Source organism: Panthera onca, chromosome D4 (genome assembly GCF_046562875.1).
Source record: "Panthera onca isolate mPanOnc1 chromosome D4, mPanOnc1 haplotype 2, whole genome shotgun sequence".
NCBI classification, from domain to species: Eukaryota; Metazoa; Chordata; class Mammalia; order Carnivora; family Felidae; genus Panthera; species Panthera onca.
The window spans coordinates 44,059,434-44,080,942 of record NC_138351.1 but is presented as its reverse complement, the minus strand read 5'-3'; the positions used below and the strand labels follow the sequence as shown (position 1 = coordinate 44,080,942).

Here is a 21,509-nt window from a genome sequence, read left to right as displayed (position 1 = left end):
GTCTTATTTATTTTGGTCCATTCATCATGGTACTACAGTGCAAACAGCTTTGCCGTAGATGTCAGGAGACATGGAATTTAGTCCCATTTCATGATCAATCATGTAACTTTCAGAAAACCACATAATTTGTCTGTCTTTTTTTTCATTTACCAAATGGAAATCTGTCTTTATTCCAATAGTAAACACACAGAAGGATTATTATTTTATTTGCCATTCCTTACAACATAACCTCTTTCCTCTATGTATTTGCTTTACAATTCCCTATCATTCCCAAAGCTTTTACAGATTTCATAATTCCATTTCAACATCAGTAAAAATCTCAGAGAAGGAAGCAAGCAGTAAATATCACAAACAATGTTCAAATATCTCTTTTTAGGTTATTGATTAAATAATCCCTTAGGCCTTTCCAATCTCTACAATAGTAAGACTCTATATGCAAATTTGTATCTGAAATTCACATATTTCTTGTGTATAAAGCAATCTTCAGCCATGTATATATACATCATCTCCATCCTCCTACCTGAGAAGTGCTAGGACATACCACAATTCCCCTCTCATGCTTCTAGATCTTATGAAGGTTTAGCATGTCTGTCTCCCCTTTCATATGCAGAAAATCATGTCTGACATTTCACCTTTCTTGTAGTAATTCAATTACAGTTATTCCTTTTACATCGGAATATAGGTTTAGGTTTTCAGCAAACATGTGAATTCGGAGCGACTATTTACTGAAACACATTTTATGCTTATTCTTCTTACACTACTAGCTGTTATATTGGAGACTCCAAAGAGAGAAAAATTTCAGCCAATATTATTTTGGGAGAAGCAAGGATTCTCAAAATGTCTACTTAGTGAAATATAAAAGTATATGGTCAGGTATAGCACACAAGAAATGATAGCAATTGCTTGTTCCAAAAACTATGCTGGTGATCCTAACCCAGGGTAGATTTTAAAATACAGATGGCAGATGCATTGAAAACATTCTTTACTAACTTAACTACTAACTTTCCCTCTTCTTACTAACTCCCACTCAGTTGATAAATTGACACGAGAAATCACACTTCTTTGTTATCCCTATTTTAAAGACTTGCCTGGATGAAATTTGACCTAGCTCACACTGTCAAAGCCCTTCATTAGTTTGCATGCACTTTCAAAAAAATTACAGTTATAATAATGAAGAAATAAGTTTGCCTAGAGTTTACTTGGAGATTTTAGAGTTAATCTTACCCAAGTAATTCCAAAGCTCTAAGTAGATGAAAATTGATGCCTCCAAACACACACACACACACACACACACACACACACACACACACACACCACATGCACATACAAATATGTTTCAGGGACAAAGTAGAGGTAATTTCAGAGTCTAATACAAAAGTCACACACACATCCAAGAGCTTTTAGCCTTTCATATTCAGCTGAGACTCAAAGCAAGGGGAAAAAAAAAAAACCATCCAATGCCAGCTCTCTTTTCGTTGACACAAACACAACATTTGTAGTTTTAACTGAAATTAAACCTCAATTTTCAAATCTGCCATCCTTTATAAACTCTAGAAAAGGTAACATTGAATGATTGAGATAGCAGGACCATACAGAAGCTATTTACACAGAGATGCTAAAACTTTCTGGAAAAATAGAATGGGAAGAAGCCAGCACTTACTTGGCATAAACCACTGATGCACATATCCAAAGATTCTGTGTAGCAACGAGTCCCATCTAAGACTTTAGGTGCTAGTTCAACAACCAGCGTTGTTCCTTTGGCCTGGCATTTGAGTGAACAGGGGTTGTCTGGGTCATTAGACACAGGAAGCCATTCATAAAACTGGCCATGGTGCTTGACATCATTGTGAGCGGAGCATTGCTGAGCTCGGAAATCGCCTGCTTCTGGTGGGCAGTCCTGGAGAGGAAAGGCAGGAGGGACACAAATAGGTTATGAGGGCAGCCCAAACAGAAAACTGGAAAAGCCATGTGGTCTGTCAAAGTCTTAGAAAACAAAGCAAATGTCCTGGTTGTTCCCGATGGACACTATCATTTCATCTGAGAGTCATATGATTGTTTGACCCTGAAAATGTAAAGATCTGAGCAAGTAATCACCTTGAAATAGTTTTGGATTAAAGTTAAATGGGGAAGTAATCAGCTTGAGGCAGATCTGATTGATATTCGTTGAGAAATAGTCACCTCGACATATATTTTCTGAAAGATGTTGCTTGGTCCATGGATCCCTCCACAATGTAATACTATTTCAATTTCCCTGTAACTTAAGTAAAACTTACTGAAGTCAGTGGGTTAGTTGAAACACATGTCTGTTGCCTCAGTTCTAATAATGAAAGCTATGGCAATACTATAGCAACTCCCTGCACAAAGTTGTAATAATTTCATTTGAAAATTTTTGTGGGATTGTTTGTGAGTTTTTCTAAAATGTAGGGTGCACAGTATCTAGAATTAAATATGGGGAACAAAAAAGAGAAAAGAGCATTGATGCCTGAATTTCCTTAGCTTAAGGCAACACGGCAGAGTGGAAAGGTATGGGCTTCTTGGACGCGAGCATGGCTGTGATACAGTGGGTCTCTCTGAGTCCAGGTTTCCTTTTGTTTAGAACAGAAGCAATAATACTCAGCTCTCAAAGTCACTGTGAGAATTTCATGGGCTTATGTCAGCCCATGAATACTGGCACATGGAAGACTGTACATGGTAGCTATTACTATGATTATTCAGTGAAGCTGCTGAAGAGAAAAAGCTGGAGAATTATGAGATCCTCTGAATTTGAATTTTAAATCACATTGGCAGAGAATAATGGAAAATAAGAATATTTTAAATGTATACTTTATAAAGGGCATTTTAAAATTAAAACTATAACTCACGATGCTTACTCTCTAAAACACGATACCCTTTAGTAAAAGGAAACAAGATTCAACCTTAAAAAGGCAAGTATCACCTGTCCCTCGGAAAGGCTTTCAGATAGATTTATTTTATTTCACATGCATTCTGATTAGGATTTACTATGGAAGATTATAGAATATCCATTTGTTGAAAGGACTTTACTATAATTTTTAAAATCTCAATTAGGGGTTTGCATGCAGCCTTTAGGAGGTCCTAGTTCCTACGTGATCATTTCTGAGGGTTCTTCTTATACAAGGGTTCCTTCTCTTTAAAGAAGCATTGTGAGAATAGCATTACTCTATTTTATAAAATGGAATTCCTGATTCTTTTTTCAAACTTTAGTGGTACTATTAAGTAGCATATAAGGTTTTAATATTTGGGGAAGCATAAATTCTTTCCGGGCAAGATGGTATATAAACAATTAAATGTTTATTTAAGATGAACATAAAATAGCTTAAAATACAATATAAAATCTCAAAGGTACTTTACTGATAGTATCAGATATGCTCTTGGAGTGAAGAAAACATAGTATGAAAGGAAAAATAATTTATATAACACAGGTATAGATACATGAGTACCCAACAGGCTTAAGGGATTTCAAATATTGTCTGAAAAAAAGTATAATTAAAATTCATTACTTATTATTACTAATATTCTTTTAGAGAGAAAGAATGAGAGAGAGAGCATGCATGTGCGAGCGGGGGAGGAGACAGAGAATCTGGAAGAGGCTCCATGCACAGCTCGGAGCCCCTCACAAACTTGATCTCAAGACCGTGAGATCATGACCTGAGCAGAAATCAAGAGTCTGATGCTTAACCGACTGAGTCACCCAGGCACCCCAAAATTCATTACTTATCAATTTCATACATGAAAGGCTATAGTTTAAAACCTTTTAAAGGTCTATGAATTAGTCAGTAAGCATGTGTTATACTTTGTTGTGATATTTGGTTGTTCGTCATGAGAAATAAAACAAAAACCACACATTCCAAAACTATGCTATGAATCACACAACAGGTAAATTGTAGGAAGTTAACACAACATATCTGAACCTACATGCTTTAACGCTAGCTCCTTTCAGTCTCTGCTTAGACCTCACTCACTTCTGTCCTGACATAATCCTATGGCTGAACACTGTCCCCCAATCTACACATCCTTTTCCTAAATTTCCCCCATTTGAGACACAACAGAGATTGTAAGTAAAACCTACTCTCTACAGTCAACAAGTTTCCCTGGCTGCCACTGCATGGGAGCTTCCACAGCAGTACTGATAGTTTAATTAATAATGTTTAGTGTTTTCAGTTGCATACTACCTATTATCTCAAGAGTCACTTGCTTTCTCAGTGGTACAAAAGAAATATTGAAGCGGACTCAAGAAAGCAGAACACTGAGGAAATTGTTTAGAACAGTCCCCAACCCCTCTCGTAATTTTTACCTCCTTTTTCTAGAAATAAAAGTGAATCAGCTGTAAGGGAATTACAGGGTCAAGCTGAATCACCTCTGCATGAAAGTAATGAGGGTAATATATAATTAAGAGACCTCTTAGTATGAACCAGATATAATTTTCTGCATTTATCCAATTCCAAGAAAAGTGTCAGTTATGTTTTTAAATTGATGTTAGATTATCTTAGTACAGACCTAAAACTGCAGAGTCTCTTCTATTCAACAAACTGTGTTGAGTCTTCCCATCTTTACTAAAATAAATAAGACTCCAAGGCATTCAAAGTTAAAATAAGTAAAAAGTAAAGTATTAACACTTTTTTTTCTGTGACAAAACAGGTTTTTTTTTTTTTCTGTGACAAAAACAGGAAACATAGAGAGCCCATGAGCACATATGTTCCTGTTCGCAATTCACCTGCTTCAAATAGCTCCGAGAGTAACCTGTTCAGGTTTCATGAACTTTCATAATGGGAGAAAGGTCTCTATAAATAATAATGCTTGTGAATACCTTTACTCACTTTTATCATTACTATCTTTTATTCAACCCATATTTTTGCAGGGGTGGGAAAATATATTTTGCTAAATTGAGAATGCACTTAAAACCCAGAATTCAGAGTTGGAAACTGAACTTGAACCTTTTTAATGTTTCAGTTTATTTGTACTTGGCAAAATGCAACTTCCTGTTTTAAGAAAAAGGACTTAAGAGGACTTATAAAACAGGTTCAGAAAGCTTCTTGGACATCAAATAGCTCTTACAAAATAACATTTTGATGATTTAAGTGTAAATGAATCAGAAACATATGAATCAAATTTCCCTTGAAATACACATGTTTAAAAATTAAGGGAAGAAGGATTTGGCAAAAGCTTCTTTGTTGAACCCAAAACATCTCAAGCATAGTTCAAGACCCTCACTGAACCCCTGATACATCTGGTATCACCCAGCTGCAGAGTGGAAACTCAAGCAGTCATCATAGTCTCTTGTCCCACCAGTATGTTCATAATAATTACAACAGAACAGCTCTCATTTATATAGAGATTCACCATGCACAAAAGGTTTTTAGTTTTTAATTATAATTTAGTCCATGAGACCGCTATCTTTTCTAATCTTCCTAAAAGTAAGATTTAGAAACCGATGCTTTAATAGCTTTGAAAAGTATTTAACATCTTATCCTGGGCATCATCTGTGAAATATCAGCTTCTGGAGAGATGCTTTATGACATGATATGTCATCAGTTCTGCCCATGAGATGTGGTTTTCCTTGGGTTATACTGAATGCTGAATGTACTGGATAAATACTATGTGATTTTGGTTCTCATAAAAGCTTAGTAGTAGGAATCATGAGTTTTCAATGGAGATAATTAAAAGAAGAAAACAAATGAATTAAAATATAGAATATATATTCCATATATTTATATATATGAATTGAACCTGGATCATAGGTACTAATGATGAAACAGTTAAAATTACTGAAAAGTCTAGTGGCTATTTGAACTAAACACATCCTCCACCAAGAACCTGGCCAAAAACATGGTGTCGAAGGATGCACCCGATTAAAGATCCTCAACTTCCAGCCTCTCATATATCTCCAGAAACACCATCAAGCAGAAATGGAGCAAGAATGAGCAATCTAACACTTTCCCTGGCCTTCTGTCTCTAACTAACTGTAATATGCCTGTGGATTAACAACTCTGTGTCAGGTTACTGAGTTAGGATTTCCTCACTCTGAAAAACTATATTTTATTTAAAATAGATGATCCCATGAATTTACTGTATTTAGCCATTAATACAATATAATAGGTTTTCTCTCCAATTTTTAAGCACTCAATCTGAACAGTAACAGGATTTTCTTTTTTAAAAGCACAGAAATAAAATCTGACCTTTTATTTGCTTCCATTATAATTCATAAAGTCCGTGGAGTTCTGCCATATATGAATCCAATTCAAAACACTTTCTGGTTAATCAACTAGCCAGTGGGAAAGATAAGATGGATCCCAGATGTCCCCTGATGATGATAGGTGGATCAGATTACATGGTGGGATAAAAGAGAGTTAGGCTTTCCAGAGTTTACTCACTGGGTGAAATGTAAAAGATGGTATCTCAGCAGCTAAGGTGGCAGGATCTGAAGGGCTTTAAAATGGTTTTGAAAAAATATACAGAAAATAGATTCAGGGTCAGGAGAAGCATTACTTTTTCTTTATTTTCTTTCTTAAAGAAGACATTTTTCTTTCCAGAGGGACATCTCTCTGCTTTGACTCTGTCATTCAGTGGTTGGCCTTTTCTGCTAATTTTATATATATATAAAATTATATATATATATATAATCATAAGTTATATATAATTATATTTATATATATAATTATATATATGTATATATATGTATATATATGTATATATATAAATAAAGCCATGGAATGAGAATATGGCATATTCTCATTCCATGGCTTTATATACAGAATCACTATTAATACCTGACAGTATCAAGAAAACACTGGACATTGTATTTAGGTGGCCCTATGAACTGTAGTAATGGAAGACCTCTATGCTGCCCACTGCCTTTCCCTACCTTGCAACTGTTCTGGATCTTCCACCTCCCCTTCATCCTGCCCTAACCCCTCACTCTTTATAAAAGCTAGTATGCAAGAAAACAAAATCAAAATTGCTTCATCAGGCATTTACTCTATTCCCCAGCAATTCTGGATTGCTACTTTATGATAAAAACATATACAGAAATGTTGACTTGATGACTTTAGAAAATCTTCTTAGTTCTACGTTTTACCCTCAAAATATTAGGAAACCTCAATGTACTGGTGGTAAAACAGGAAAAGAGCACAGGTTTCCTTCATAATAAATGAATGGAGGCTCTGGAAAGTGTACCCCTCTAAAGCTCTCAGATCTCTTAGCACATGTAAGTAGATGGCAGGCTGCCTCTTTTAGGTATTGTTGTTGACATTACTTGGCTTTCTGCTTCTTTTATTCAAAGTCAAGGTGAAACCACTAAATAGTAAATACCCACTGATACCACCCAATTTAATATGATATTTTGTTCTCAGAAACATAACCAGGGTTTCAATTTCTATTTCCAACTCAGACTCCTCTCCCGGACTTCAGACTTTTATATACAAATGCTCCTTTACCATCTGGATATCTGAGAGATCACAAACTCCCCAAGTCCAAACCTGGACCCCTGATGATTTCCCCCTCCCCAAATCTGTTCCCTCTGCAGTCTCACCTTCCCAGTCCCCATCAACTCCATCTTTTTCAGGCAGTGGTTCTCAAACTCAAGGATACATCAATGTCACCTAGAGGGCTTGTGAAAAATACCAGATTGCCGAGGCCTCACCCTCCAGAGTTTCTGATTAAGTAGATGTGGGGTGGAGTCCAAGACTGCATTTCTAGCAAGTTCCTTGATGATTCTGTTGTTGCTAGTTTGGTGACTACACTTTACGAACCACTGTGCCTTAGAGTCATCCTTGACTTCCACACCCAATCCATTGGGAAAGGTTGGTTTTATATGCACAGCATGCAGAATCTGACCACAATCTAGTCCAAACCATCATCATGTCACCTGTATTCTTGCCATAGTCTCCTAACTGATCATCTGTCTTCTGCCCCTGCTCTCCTAGAGACTTTTGTTAATGCAGCAGCCAAAATGAGCTTATTAAAGCATAAAGCAAACTGTGTAAACTTTCTGCTATAGCTTTAAAGTGGCCCCTCGCGACATTCAGATAAAAGCCAAAATCCATATCTCAGATAGAGGTAAAGATCTGGCCCCATCACCTCCTATTGTCTTCTTTATTCACTTGGCTCCAGCCAAGAGATTCCCAGCTCTCCCTTGGACACTACAGGAATGTTCTTACCTTAGGACACATAACTTATCTATTTCCTCTGCCTAGAATTTTCTTTGCTCCGATTCCAAGTGGCTAATTATCTCACCTTCATCAGGTTTTTGCTCAAATATCACCTTCTCAAATAGACCTACCCTGAGTACTCTCTGTAAAATTGCAACAACCACTCCCACTACTGATTCCTCTTTATCCTCTCAACTTTTCCTTTTTCCCTATCACACTTTATCACCTTCAAGTATCCCATATAATTTACTTTCTTATACTCATTTTTAATTGCCTGTCTCCTTCCACTAAAGTATAAGTTCCAGAAGGGCAGGAATCTCTGGCTTTCTCTTATATACTAGGACTCAAATATTCTTTGAAAGAATGAGTGACTAACATATTAAATAAATGAACCAGAGGTCCCATTTTTCATTGTAGAAACTCCAATTCTATTCTCTCAAATCTTGCAGGAAATCTAAATCTTGATAGTTTTTTCATGGGTGGGATATCTAATTTTTCTTTCTTTAAAATATAAATTTACAAGAATACTTGCACATTTCAGACACAAAGAAAAGCGAGTAGGGATTCTTGCCTGCTTAGGCAGAATAGGCAGATTGATATTTCCTCCTCCACATAAACAAATTTAACAGGGTAATATTGAGAAACATAAAATGTGCTGAAATTATTTATTATTCAATAAATAGCCAGACATTTGTAAATTTTATATAACACTCCATGTTATGTGCATGCACTGTAAAGTGCTAATGCTAAGGTATCGAGCTCTATCCCAAAAATTTTGGCCACCTGCTTATAGTAACATCAACATCATCATCAAAAGCATTTATTTGTAAAAGACTGTTAGCTGCTATGTAAAATGAAATTAAACAGACATCCCTGCCCTGTCTAGACAGTCTGTATGGAGACGATTCTATTATATTTCAAGAACATAATATTTAAATCTCTAACACATCATTGTGCGTGCAAAGAACAGAAAATGGGGTCAATTCTGGAGGGTGGTGCTATAGTAGGTAGAGGCCATTCTCGGCTCATTCTTCCTCTTTTTTGAAAATGCCAGCAGACTTTCTTGGGACACTGTATTTTCATATATACAAGATATATTTAAAAGTCCTTGTTTTTGTTCTCTTTTTCCCTGGTGTAAAAGATCTGCAGATTTCCATTATTCTTCTTCCAAACTGTCAACACTTTTGGAAAATAAATATTTAAGGGAAATTAAGTGCCCACAAAAACTAATCATTAACCATTTTAATGCCTTACTATGGATCAGGTTTATTCTCAATAAAATAACATCTTTATAGATTTGTGTCCCTGTAATGGACATGGAACTCTCATAGTTTATTCAAGCTTTGGGTGTGCCCCACTCTGTGCCTACAAAGTGAACACTGGTCACAGGTATATTAAACAGCTCCAAACCATTCCTGTGTGTTATTCAAGTCCAGACATAAGAGATTCAAAATGTATGAGATAATAAATCACTAACCGCACCCTGCTTACTCGATTAGAGCTCATTATCTGAAAAACAAATGCTTTGCCTGGCTAGTTTTTAACGACTCCAGGCATCTGAGAGTTGATCTAAGTAAAAACATTTAAAACATTTAGTTTTAGAAGTTCAGTTTTTGGTTTTTTTTTTTTTTTTTCCTCTGGGTAGCTTTTATTTCAGTGCTTTTATTTTTTCTCCTTTGAACAATGCAGACTCTTGGAATCCAATTCCCCAGAGGTATTTGTAGGACTGGTTGTAGTTTGTCATGTTAGACTCTTAAATTCTCTCAATTTTGAAAATATTCATTCCTTGAGGCCTTTTATTATTTTTAGTCCCTTTCTTTGAATTAGCTCCAATTTAGCAGTATCTTTTCTTAAATCAGCATTTCTGCCTTTTTACTATTTTTTTACAGTCTAAAAGAAATGTTCTCCCCCACCCCTGCCAAATTAGCATATTTGAAGTGGTAATTTGTAATTTTTTTTGGAACATGGCATACAATCTCATTTTATAAGCACACAATTACATAGCTTTTTGTTGTTGTTGCTGTTGTTTTCAGGCTGCGTTTACCAAAATATTTGTGGCGGAGGGTCAGATCAGAGGAAAGACTAGTACAAGGGGAACATGTTATCAGGTAAATACTTAAACTGTTACTATTGCTTGGGCCTGTTGCATAACAATTTCACTATGTTTCTATTGATTGGGAAAAGGTAATAAAGCTTGACACCTTTCAAAGGAGCAAATATGAAGACTGAAATTGTCGCCCGGAACACGTGGTGCTTACGCCAGTCACTTGAAAGAAAAATGGAAAAAGACAATGTCTAGAGCAATTTGCAGATAAGTACCAGGTTAGACAATTAAGACCCCAGCATTCTGTCTTCACCTTCTCTCCATCCCCATCTACACCAAACTACCCGATGCTGCCTGCAAGCATCACTTCATTTTCGCTGTCACCAGATCCTGACAGCTGTCTGTTTTTCTGGCACTGTATCTAATCAATGCTCCTTTTTGGAGGCAGGTAACACAGGACTGTGAATGACTTGAAATACCTGTGGACACTCTTTGGGTAAAGGACCTAGAAGTTGTTTGCTATCTTTTCCTGGTTCCCTTTCTAAGTCTCCTCCCTTTTTCCCTTTCTTTTATTCCTAAGGGCCTAGGACCTGCATGTGTCACTGATCATATCTCTGCCTTCTCTCTCATCCCAGACCTCCTTTGCACCCTGCCCAAGAGGACAGGTCTATCACTGCTCCTTTAATGCTTGTCTGTCCAGCTTCCAATTGTAGCCGTCAATTGGACTGTTGGGTGTCATTTTCTGGGCACAGTGAAAGGAGTCAGCTCCTAAACAAAAGGGAAAGGTCTACCCCTCCCTAGGGTCTCAAGACTTACCCTGGTCAAAGGTGGCTGGCTCTGTCATATGATAGCTTTGTGGGCAAATGGGACACAAATGGGTGAATACAAGTAAACTGTGAAAATCAGTATGGGCACATGGGAAGCACTCAATAAATGTATAGTATTGCTATTATTCCAATGCCACAGAGGGAGGAGTTATTCGTGAGTTACATAGCTCCAGGGGGCTTCAGAGGGACCTGACTGTGCTTTTTTCATCCAGTTTTGCCTTCCCCATTGCTTTGCTGCCTCTAGAACTACTTTATTTAGTTGTTTAAACATCATTTTAATTAAAGTGACTTATATGAATGTCTTAACATATGAATCCAATCAAACAATATCATGTGCCAAATTTACTAGGTTATAAGTTTAATGGATGACAACGCTCAACTTTGTCCCTATGTGCTCATACTTCTTAGTTTGTTGATCTTGGACCATGGACATATTTTAAGAAACCAAAAAAGAATTATAGAAATATATTTTCTGACCCCTAAAACCCAGTGTTTTCAGGTTGTCCTCTGAAACTTAAAGCATGGCCTTTGAGCACCAGCCTCATCCTGAAAGCATGTTGCTCCAAAGTTGATTTTCCTGTTCTCTTCCTATAACACTTCCATTTCCTTGAGTGGGCAGCAGTAGGTAAAAGTAAAGAGGGATGCAAAAAGTTTCAATTTATCTAGAGTAAGGTTTGATGAATAATAATGCTTTCTACTTAATCACTCCCAATAGCTGTTAATTACACATGTTCAAAAAAGAGACACTTGCCAAATACCAGGCTATGGGGAAAGTCAGTTATACATGACTTTGTGATGCTTACAATTTAAGGGGGAGGATAAGTATCAAGGCCATGTATCAAGCTCACAGGATGACAGGAAGAGGGGCAGGCAGTTCAAAATTAGAGGATAGCTCTTGGACAGAGGTGACCTCCCTTCCTATTTTGTTTCCCTTTAAGCCTGAACCTGGACAAGACAGAGAAGAAAAGGGCCATGGAACTGCCTCCTCTCCCTGCACACTGTCAGTATTACTTAGAACTGTTTCAGTCTGTTTACCTGTTCTGTGTGGTGGCTTCCGTATTCACCTGGCTGACTCCTTAAAGCTTCGGTATCACTTCCTGGTGATTTTCTCCGACAGTTCCCTAGCCTCAGCCTGTTTTGGGGCAACTCTCTCCAAGATGCCATAGCACCCGTACATACCTTCATCCTTGGATTTACCACCCTGTGTTGTATTCTTGGTTTACTCAGGGCCTACTGAAAGCCTTGCACAAAATTCATGAGAAATAATTATCTGTCAAGGGTTGGGTTAAGAGACTTCTGTATGCAACAACATGTATAACTAGATACTTTGAGGAAGCTTCCCACCACAGAACACCTAAAAATACTACAATTTGCAAAAATAAAATTAAAAAAATAAAAGTTAAATGGACAGCTGAGTTGGCAAGGAGTTTTCCTTAGAGACAAAAGAAATGAGGAAGCATGAATCCAGAGAGGAAATTGATGGATATCCTAAAGGGATCTGCTGGTTTCCTGGTGGTTTTTAGCTTTCCATTTTAATAGCCTGTAAGAGCATGGGACAAGGGGTAACGTCTATGGAGTGGTTGTGGAAGAGGATCAAGATTCCCTCCTAATGCCAAGACCCTAAGACAAAACTCTCGAGAAAGAATAAACTAGGAAAAGGAAAAAAAAAACACTCAGTTTATGCAAAAGGCTAATCTATGGAGATAGTAAAAAGATTAGTGGTTTCTGGGTTATGAAGAAGGGAATGATGAATAGATAGATCACAGGGATTTTTAACGCACTGTAACTTCTCTGCATGATACTACAACAGTAGACATATGAAATTATACATTTGTCTAAACCCATAGAATGTGCAACACCAAAAGTGAATCATAATGCTAACTATGGACTTTGGGTGATTATATGTAAACAGGTGATTGGAATAAATGCACCACTCGGGGGGAGGGGGGTTGATAGTTGGGAAGGCTGTGCTTGTGAGCAGAGGCACATGGGAAGTCTCTGCACGTTTTGCTTCATTTTGCTGTGAACCTAAAACTGCTATGAACAACAAAGTTTATTTAAAAAGATAAAATGGACTTTTAAATACAGAGAACAAACTTAGAGTTGCTGGAGGGGTTGTGGTTGGGAGGATAGGCTAAATAACTAAGGGGCTAAATAACTAAGGGGAGGACACTTGTTTGGATGAGCACTGGGTGTTGTACATAGGGGCTGAATCACTGGAATCTACTCCTGAAATCATTATTGCACTATATGGTAACTAACTTGGATGTAAAGTAAAAAAAAATAAATAAAAAGTAAAGTGGTCTTGACTAGTGCTGATCACCACCCCCTCCCAGTGTCATCTTCCTGAAAAGCAAATGTGAGTTCTCTCAGAAAGTACACATTAATCTAGTCTACAAGGCATGCTGTCTTAAATTCCAACAATCATGTAAGCACACAGGAATATCACAAAACATATGAGGAAACAAGATGGCATGAAAAAGAGACAGAAGACATAAGAAAACAAAGAATTCATATAGTAAAATTATCAGACACAAAATGCAAAATAAACTCTAATGTGCTTAAGGAAAATTCTTAAAAAGAATGTTAAAAAGGAATGTAGGCAAATGAAAAATGTAAAAGATCATTAGAGACTTAATAGATGGAACAAAAAGCATATTAGACAACGGAAGAAGGAGTTGAAGACATTCTAGAAAATATAGCATAGAAAGACAAAGATATAGAAAACATGAGAAAATCATTTTCTAAGAATTTTCCAGAAATAATTAAAAATACAATCTCAAGTCAGAAAGTCAAATGAAAATCATACAGAATAAATAAATGATCTGCTCCTATACCAATCATAGGTAACTGCAGAATGCCGGTGATAAAGATAAAACCATAAAAGAAGTAAGAGAAAAGACAAAGGAAGAACAATTAAAATGACAGCTGGCCTTTCAACAGCAACAATGGGAATTAGAAGTCAATGTACACATCTTCAAAGTGTTAACAGAAGATAAGTATTTTCACAGGAAAAGTAATATTTAAGACAACTAAATAACAGATATTTTACACAAACAACAAGAAAGCCAAGAGCACTTATTTCCACTGAACCCTCACTAAAAGAACTTCTAAAGGATGTACTCCAGACAGAAAAAAAAAATGAGCCTTAAAGATCCAGGATTTAAGAAAGAATAGGGATCAAAGAAAATGGAATATTTCAAGTACATCTAAATAAACATTGACTATATAAAGTATCTGATCCGTTGGGTTAATAAAGATGAGCTGACTATATCAAGCACTGGGCTATATAAAATATCTTATCTGGGGGGTTAATAAAAACAGCCCAAACACTCGACAAGAGAGGCATATAAGTTTGAAGAAGGGTAATTAGAGTTAAAATGTTCTATAAGACCTGAATTGTTTGATACACAGGTATAGATACTACTTAACCTTAGCCTTTCAGTATGCATATAAAATTCAGAGTAACCACTAAAAGAATAGCAATAGATGTATAACTTTAAAACCAGTAGAAGGAGAACTATAACAACAACAACAAAAGGTCTCAAAAGTTCAAAGAAGGCAAAAAGGAAAAAAGGAAATACTGAAGTAAAAAATAGACATCCCAAAATCAGTTGGTAGAAATAATTCCAGTTTTATCAGTAATCACAGTAAAATGCAAATGGAGTAAAGAAAGCAAAGATGACCAGATTACAATTTAAAAAAATGTTGACATTATGGGGCACTTGGGTGGCTCAGTCGGTTAGGCGTCTGACTTCAGCTCGGGTCATGATCTCTCGGTTCAAGGGTTTGAGCCCCATGTAGGGCTCTGTGTTGACAGCTCAGAGCCTGGAGCCTGCTTTAGATTCTGTGTCTCCCTCTCTCTCTGCCGCTCCCCTACTCATGCTCTGTCTCTCTCTCAAAAATAAGTAAATGTTAAAAAAAAAATTTTTTTTAATGTTGACATTAGATATTCACAAAATTGAAGACAGAGAAACATTGAAAGTAAAAGACTAGAAAAAAATGTAGGAGATAAATCTAACATAATGAAAGATAGAGAAGCCATAATATCAGAGAAAGAGGTTTTAAGGCAAAAAGCATTAGTACTGATAAATATGGTCATGATATTATGAATAAAGTTTAAATTCCCCAGGAAGATAAAACCAATTTAAAATGCATATCTGTCTAACAAGATATGTTTGAAATAGTCCTAACAGACCACAAGGTGAAATTGGCCAATTAACCACTAAAGTAGAATATTTTAAAAATCCTTCTCTCAAGCAGGCATTGAAGTAAGAGATTTGAAAAGCACATTTAAAATGCTTGATATACTCATATATAGAAACTTATACCTTCAGATCAGAAAATAACTGTTCTCTCCAAGAACACATGGATATTATGCCATAAAGCAAATCTCAACAAACTTCAAAGAAATGGAGTAAAAACAATCATTTCTAACAAAATTACCATAGAATGATTAGAGATCAATAAAGATATTTTTAAAAAGCACCATATATTTGGAAGTTAGTAGATGGTAAATAATTTTCAAATTTCCATTATTTTTGCTTCAAGTTATAAATACCTAGAACTTAATAATGAAATCCCCTTTACCATACTGTGGGAAACAACCAAAGCAGTATTTAGTTGAATAGTTATATGGGAAACAAGAAAGTCTGAAACTTATTACATTGAGCATCACACCTAAGGAATTAGGAAAAGTACAATAAAATAAATCCAAAGGAAGCAGATGAAATACAAATGATAAGAGTGCAAATAAAACAAAGATCGAGGAAACAGAAAATACAGAAACCATAGACTCAACAAAACCAAAGATTGGTTACCTAAAAAGACTAATAAAATAGATAAACTTCTGAAAACTTCATTAAATGATAAGATGAAGAAAAAAGGAATTTCAACCACTATTATAAATGCAAAAAGGGAGACAGTTGCAGGTACACCTAGAGTTAAAAAGATAGTAACAGAAAAGCATGACCAGCTTTATGCCAATAAATTTGAAAATTTTGTCTTAGGAAAAAATCATTCAAGAGGAAAAAATATTCAAGAAGAAACAGAAATAACAACAATAAAAATACAGGTTTACAAAGTATTTACTATGGACCGAGTATTATCCTATGTAGGTTACATATATCAATTCATTTAGTCTGCATGACAATCCTATGTGTCCCATTTTACAGCTGAGAGGACTGAGGTACCATGAGGTTAAATGACTGTTACACAGTTAATAACTCAATGTTGAGACTGAACATAGACAGTGTGGCCCCAAAGTTCACTCTTTTAACTACTATGCTCCACTTCATCTTAAAGATGTTCAATCAGTAATTAATAATCTTCCCACAAAGAAAAAAATCTTGCTCGCAACTTTACAAAGTTTACTAGACATGAAAGGAACAATCATAATCTAAAATAAATTCTTCCAAAGACTAGAAAAAGAGATAACACTTCCTAATTCATTTTATCAAAACCAGATAAAGATTGCATATGAGAGAAAATTACTCATAAACATACATGCAGAAAACCTAAACAAAATATTGGCAAATTCAAACCAGACGTACGCAAAAAATATAATATATGTGACTAAGTTGGGTATATTCCAGCAGTTCACCCACAAGATTAGACAAAAGTTAAAGTTATATAATATCAAGCATTGGCAAGGATATGGAACCCAGAGAACCTATATAATTCTTGTGGGGATGAGAATTGAAACAGTCATTGTAGAAAACTTTGGCATTACTTTGTCAAGTTTGAACCACCACTGTCTTATTTTGTATTTTCTTCTTACTATGGCTTTTCTTTACTACCTTTTTCTTTCTTCTCTAACTTCTATTAAGTTGGCAAGATTCTCTTTATTTTCTAGTATTTCTTGTGCTAGTTTGGAACTTATAGATTGCACTTCTGATTCTTTTAATAGATATTTAAAATTTTTTAATAATCAACTTAAATTTTGTAACAAAAAAATCTAACTTTATTTTTATCCTCTTCTCAAATACAACAAAGATCTTAATACATACTAAACACTGAAATGCTGTTAATACAGAAACATGAAATAAAAACAAAGTTGTGCTCACCAGTTAGATTTACCCACTGCATTCAGTTTCTATTGCTACCTTAACAAATTGCCATAAACTTAGATGATTAAAACACAAATTGATTATCTCACAGTTCTGTAAGATACAAGTCCAAGTATGGCTGACGGGGTCCCTGGCTTAGAGTTTCTTTCTCAAGGCCAAAAGGAAGGTATTGGAAAGGCTAAGTTCCTTTTTGGCGTCAGGAGATGAATCCACTTCCAAGTTCATTGGGGTTTTGGCCAAATTCAGTTCTTTGGGGTTGTAAGACAGAAGTCCCTCTTTCCTTGCTGGTTGTCAGCTAGAGGTTGACATGCTCTTAGAGGTCTCTCTGGTCCTTGACCATGGCCCCCCTCCATTTCAGAGCCAGTAATAGTGCATGAAAACCTTCTTGGGCTGACAGTCTCTCTGACTTCGTCATATCTTTTCTGCCTCCAGCTGTGGAAAGTTCTTTGCTTTTAAAGCATCACATGATTACATTAGGCCCGCCTGGATAATTTAGGCTACTCTTTGTGTCTTAAGGTCTGTACCCTTAATTAATTACTTTGGCAAATTCCTTTTGCCATGTACATAATACATATTCACAAGTTACAAAGATTAGGGCACGGGTATATCTGGGGGACCATTCTGCCTACCACCTTGACTATAGCTGTCAGGATAGGTTAGGGGATTCTGAAAATGCAAACAATCTCTAAAACCCATTTGGCTTAATGCAGCAAAGATTTATTTCATACCCACAGTATCTCTGACTCTCTTTAGCAGCTGTTATCTGTGGGGTAACTCAGTGACTCAAACTGAGATAGAATGTACTATCTAATAGAACCGTGCTTCTCAAATTTTAATATATAGACGAATGATCTGAGAATCGCGTTACAATGAAGATTCTGATTCTGCAGATCTGGAATGGAACCTGAGATTCTCCAGTTCTCACATGAGCCCAGTTGACGTTGATGCTGCTGATCTCCAAACCACTCTTTGAGAAGCAAGGTTTGGGAACACATGGCCTCCTTGGTCACTACCACAAGGGAAGAGAGAGCATGGACACTATCAGACTGATTCTTTATTGCTTCTTCCTGAAAATAATGTGCATCAGTTCAACTCACATTTCAGTGGCCCAAGCTACTCATGCATATGGTCTTGTCTAATTTCAAGGGGTTAGAAAAGTTCAATACTCCCATATGCTCATTAGGAAAGGAGAACCAGGAATATTAGTCACAAAACGTATATGCACATACACACACACTCTCACACCCCTCTGGCCTCATCGTTGTTTTCTTGGATACCCAGCTTTCCTACAGTCCACTGTTTTCTTTCTGAAATTCATCCTGTAATAATTATTTTAGTGAAAATCCATGGGTAGTGAACTCTCTCGTCTTTGTATATCAGAACACATTTTGGTTTCTGCCTATATTCTTGATTGATAGTTTGAGGGTCCCAAATTCTACACTGACCCTTATTTTCCATTAGCACTTTGAAGATATTAACTCATTATCTTCTGGACTCTATGTGATGGAGAAGTTTCTGCCATTAGTCTAAGTTTCATTCCTTTGTGGGTGATCTGTTTTTTCTCTGATAGCTTTTCATATTTTCCCTTTTTCTTTAATGTCAGATTATCCTTCTGATGTTGGATCATGACATGTGTGCATATGTATTTTATTTTTTCTCTTCAGCACTTATGTTGCAATTCTAGTCTGAGGATGCTTGTCCTTTTTCCTTTCTGGAATATTCTAAATGTCATTTCCCCAATTCTCATTATTGGAAGATACTATTACATATATGTAGAGAGTGAGCATTTTATTTGTTCTGTATCTCTTAAGGGCTCTGTCATATCAGGTATATGGAATTCTGAGCTGTATTTTCAGAACATTTCTTTTTTTTTTAAGTTTATTTATTTATTTTGAGAGAGATAGAGAGAGAGAACAAATGGGGGGGGGGGCAGAGAGAGAGGGAGAAAGAATCCTAAGCAGGCTCCAACATGGGGCTCAATCTCACAAACTGTGAGATCATGACCTGAGCAGAAATCAAGAGTCAGATGCTTAACCAACTGAGCCACCCAAGTGTCCTGTAAATTTCTAACTGTGATCTTCAAATTCACTAGCTCTCTCTTTGGGTCCAGTATGGAATTTATCTCATTTAAGGAGATTTTTATTTCAATTAGAATATTATTTTATTGTAAACTTCTAATAGTTTATTATCTTTATTCATCAATATATTACTTCATTTTTGCCTGGTTCCCCCTCTCATTTACTGTTTATTTTCAACAGTTATTTTTTTCCCAATGTGTTTCTTTTATTTAAAATTATTTTTTATATTTTATTTATTTTTGAGAGAGAGAGAGAGAGACAGCACGAGCAGGGGAGGGACAAAGACAGGGGGAGACACAAAATCCAAAGACAGGCTCCAGGCTCTGAGCTAGCTGTCAGCACACAGTCCCACACGGGGCTCAAACTCACCAACCTTGAGATCATGACCTGAGCTGAAGTCAGACGCTTAACCAACTGAGCCACCCAGGCGCCCCCCAGTGTGTTTCTGTTAAACACATACAGTCGGTGCACCTGGGTGGCTCAGTCAGTTAAGCATCGGGCTCTTGGTTGCTGCTCAGGTCATGATCTCATGGTTTGTGGGATCGAGCCCCGCATCAGGTCCCTTGCTGACAGTGTAGAGCCTGCCTTGGATTCTCTCTCTCTCTCTCTCTGTCTCTCTGTCCTCACCTCCCTTGTGCTCTCTTTCTCAAAATAAATAAATAAACATAAAAAAATGCCAATTCCCTTCATTCATGGTGATTATTTTCTGCCAAGTCACCATAAACACTGTAAGAGAAAATACTATCTATCATTGCTCACAGTTCCAATGAGTCTCTGGTCATACTTTGGCTAACCAACCAATACATAATCTTGTTTTATATGTGTTTCTGTCTAAAGATACCTCATTTAATATCTATTGATTCATTAGCATTGAACCTACAGCCAAGAGCATTATAATTCATGACTGAATGAAGCTTATGTAACACACATCTTCTCCATAAGGCACATCACAACCTTCTTGTGCTTAGAAACACCAGGCAGCATTTTAGCACTATGTTTGAGGGCCGTTTTAAAAATCACCATTAAAAATCACAAAAATCTGAAAAACTTGGCACTACATAGGTTGTGAATAGGACACTTGTTTATAGTATGAGAGCTGAAACAAGAAGGCACCACCTCAGCTGGGAATGTGCTGGCTGGACAACTGAAGTTTTTTGCCACTCTGCACATATCTGCAAATGACCAGGGATACTTTCTAGAGAAATGGTGAATTCATAATTATTGGAATCCACAAATAATGAGGATTTCCTGTATCCATTTTAATGTATTTATCAAACACTTTCATTTGCCAAATTTTATCTGGAGTGAATATTAATTTTGTTGACTTTTTTTGGTATAGTTCTATAATGTCTTGAGATTATTATTTGTAGACTTGTTTTTAATTTTTTGAATGTTTATTTATTTTTGAGAGAGAAAGAAAGAGCAGGGTAGGGGCAGAGAGAGAGGGAGACACAGAATCTGAAGCAGGCTCCAGGCTCTGAGCTGTCAGCACAGAGCCCGGCATGGGGCTCGAACTCACAAACCACGAGATCATGACCTGAGTTGAAGTTGGACACTTAACTGACTGAGCCACCCAGGGGCCCCAAATAGACTTATTTTTAATGGAAAGATTTTGCTTTTCCTTTGTGTCTCTTTGTCCTCATCTGCTCTAATAGTTTTGTGATTATCTCCACGTGGTTCACCCAGCCCCCAGTTCAGAATCAGATTGCTATGCTGGAATTTTGTTTTTGTGTTTAAAAACATTTTTTTAAGTTTTATTTATTTATTTATTTAGACAGCACATGAGCAGGGGAGGGGCAGAGAAAGAGGGAGAGAGAATCCCAAGCAGAATCTGCGCTGTCAGCATGGAGCCCAATGTGGGGCTCAAACTCATGAACCATGAGATCATGACCTGAGCCGAAATCAAGAGCCAGACACTTAAATGACGGTGCCCCCCCAGTGCCCCTGGAATTTTGGGTTTGAATCCATAACAAGGAAATTGCAAATCTATTCACCGAGCCCAAGTGTCATTTAGTAGGTTCAGTCCGTGATCTCCACCAGCCCCTCTAGACTCATGTTTCAGATAAAGGGCTCATCCCAGGCAAACCATCATTAAAACCAAACCAAACATCAGCTTCCATCCACACAAAGAGTCCCATCCAGGCTTCTGACATGAAGTTCTCTACCTGGAAGAAGTGCTCTTTCTCCTGTACAAGTAAATTTAGCTCTGGTTATCCCACAGGAATTGAGCTGGGGCTAATCTTTGCTTACTTCTAGTTATGGAGCCCAAAAGCCTGTGGCCATCAGCACTGGTCACCATCTTGCATATATGCTCCATTTTTGGTGCA

The 21,509-nt window shown here is 36.7% G+C and overlaps 1 protein-coding gene across 6 annotated transcripts in view; it reads right to left on the bottom strand.

Moving 5' to 3' along the window:
• Positions 1-21,509, bottom strand: part of ADAMTSL1 (ADAMTS like 1) — an 881,240-nt gene that overhangs the window by 288,658 nt on the left and 571,073 nt on the right. For all 6 annotated transcript variants that reach the window (XM_078436766.2, XM_078436765.2, XM_078436763.2 and 3 more), the window contains one exon: positions 1,661-1,897. In XM_078436766.2, the coding sequence (XP_078292892.2) occupies positions 1,661-1,897 (237 nt within the window). The remainder of the gene's footprint in view (positions 1-1,660; positions 1,898-21,509) is intronic.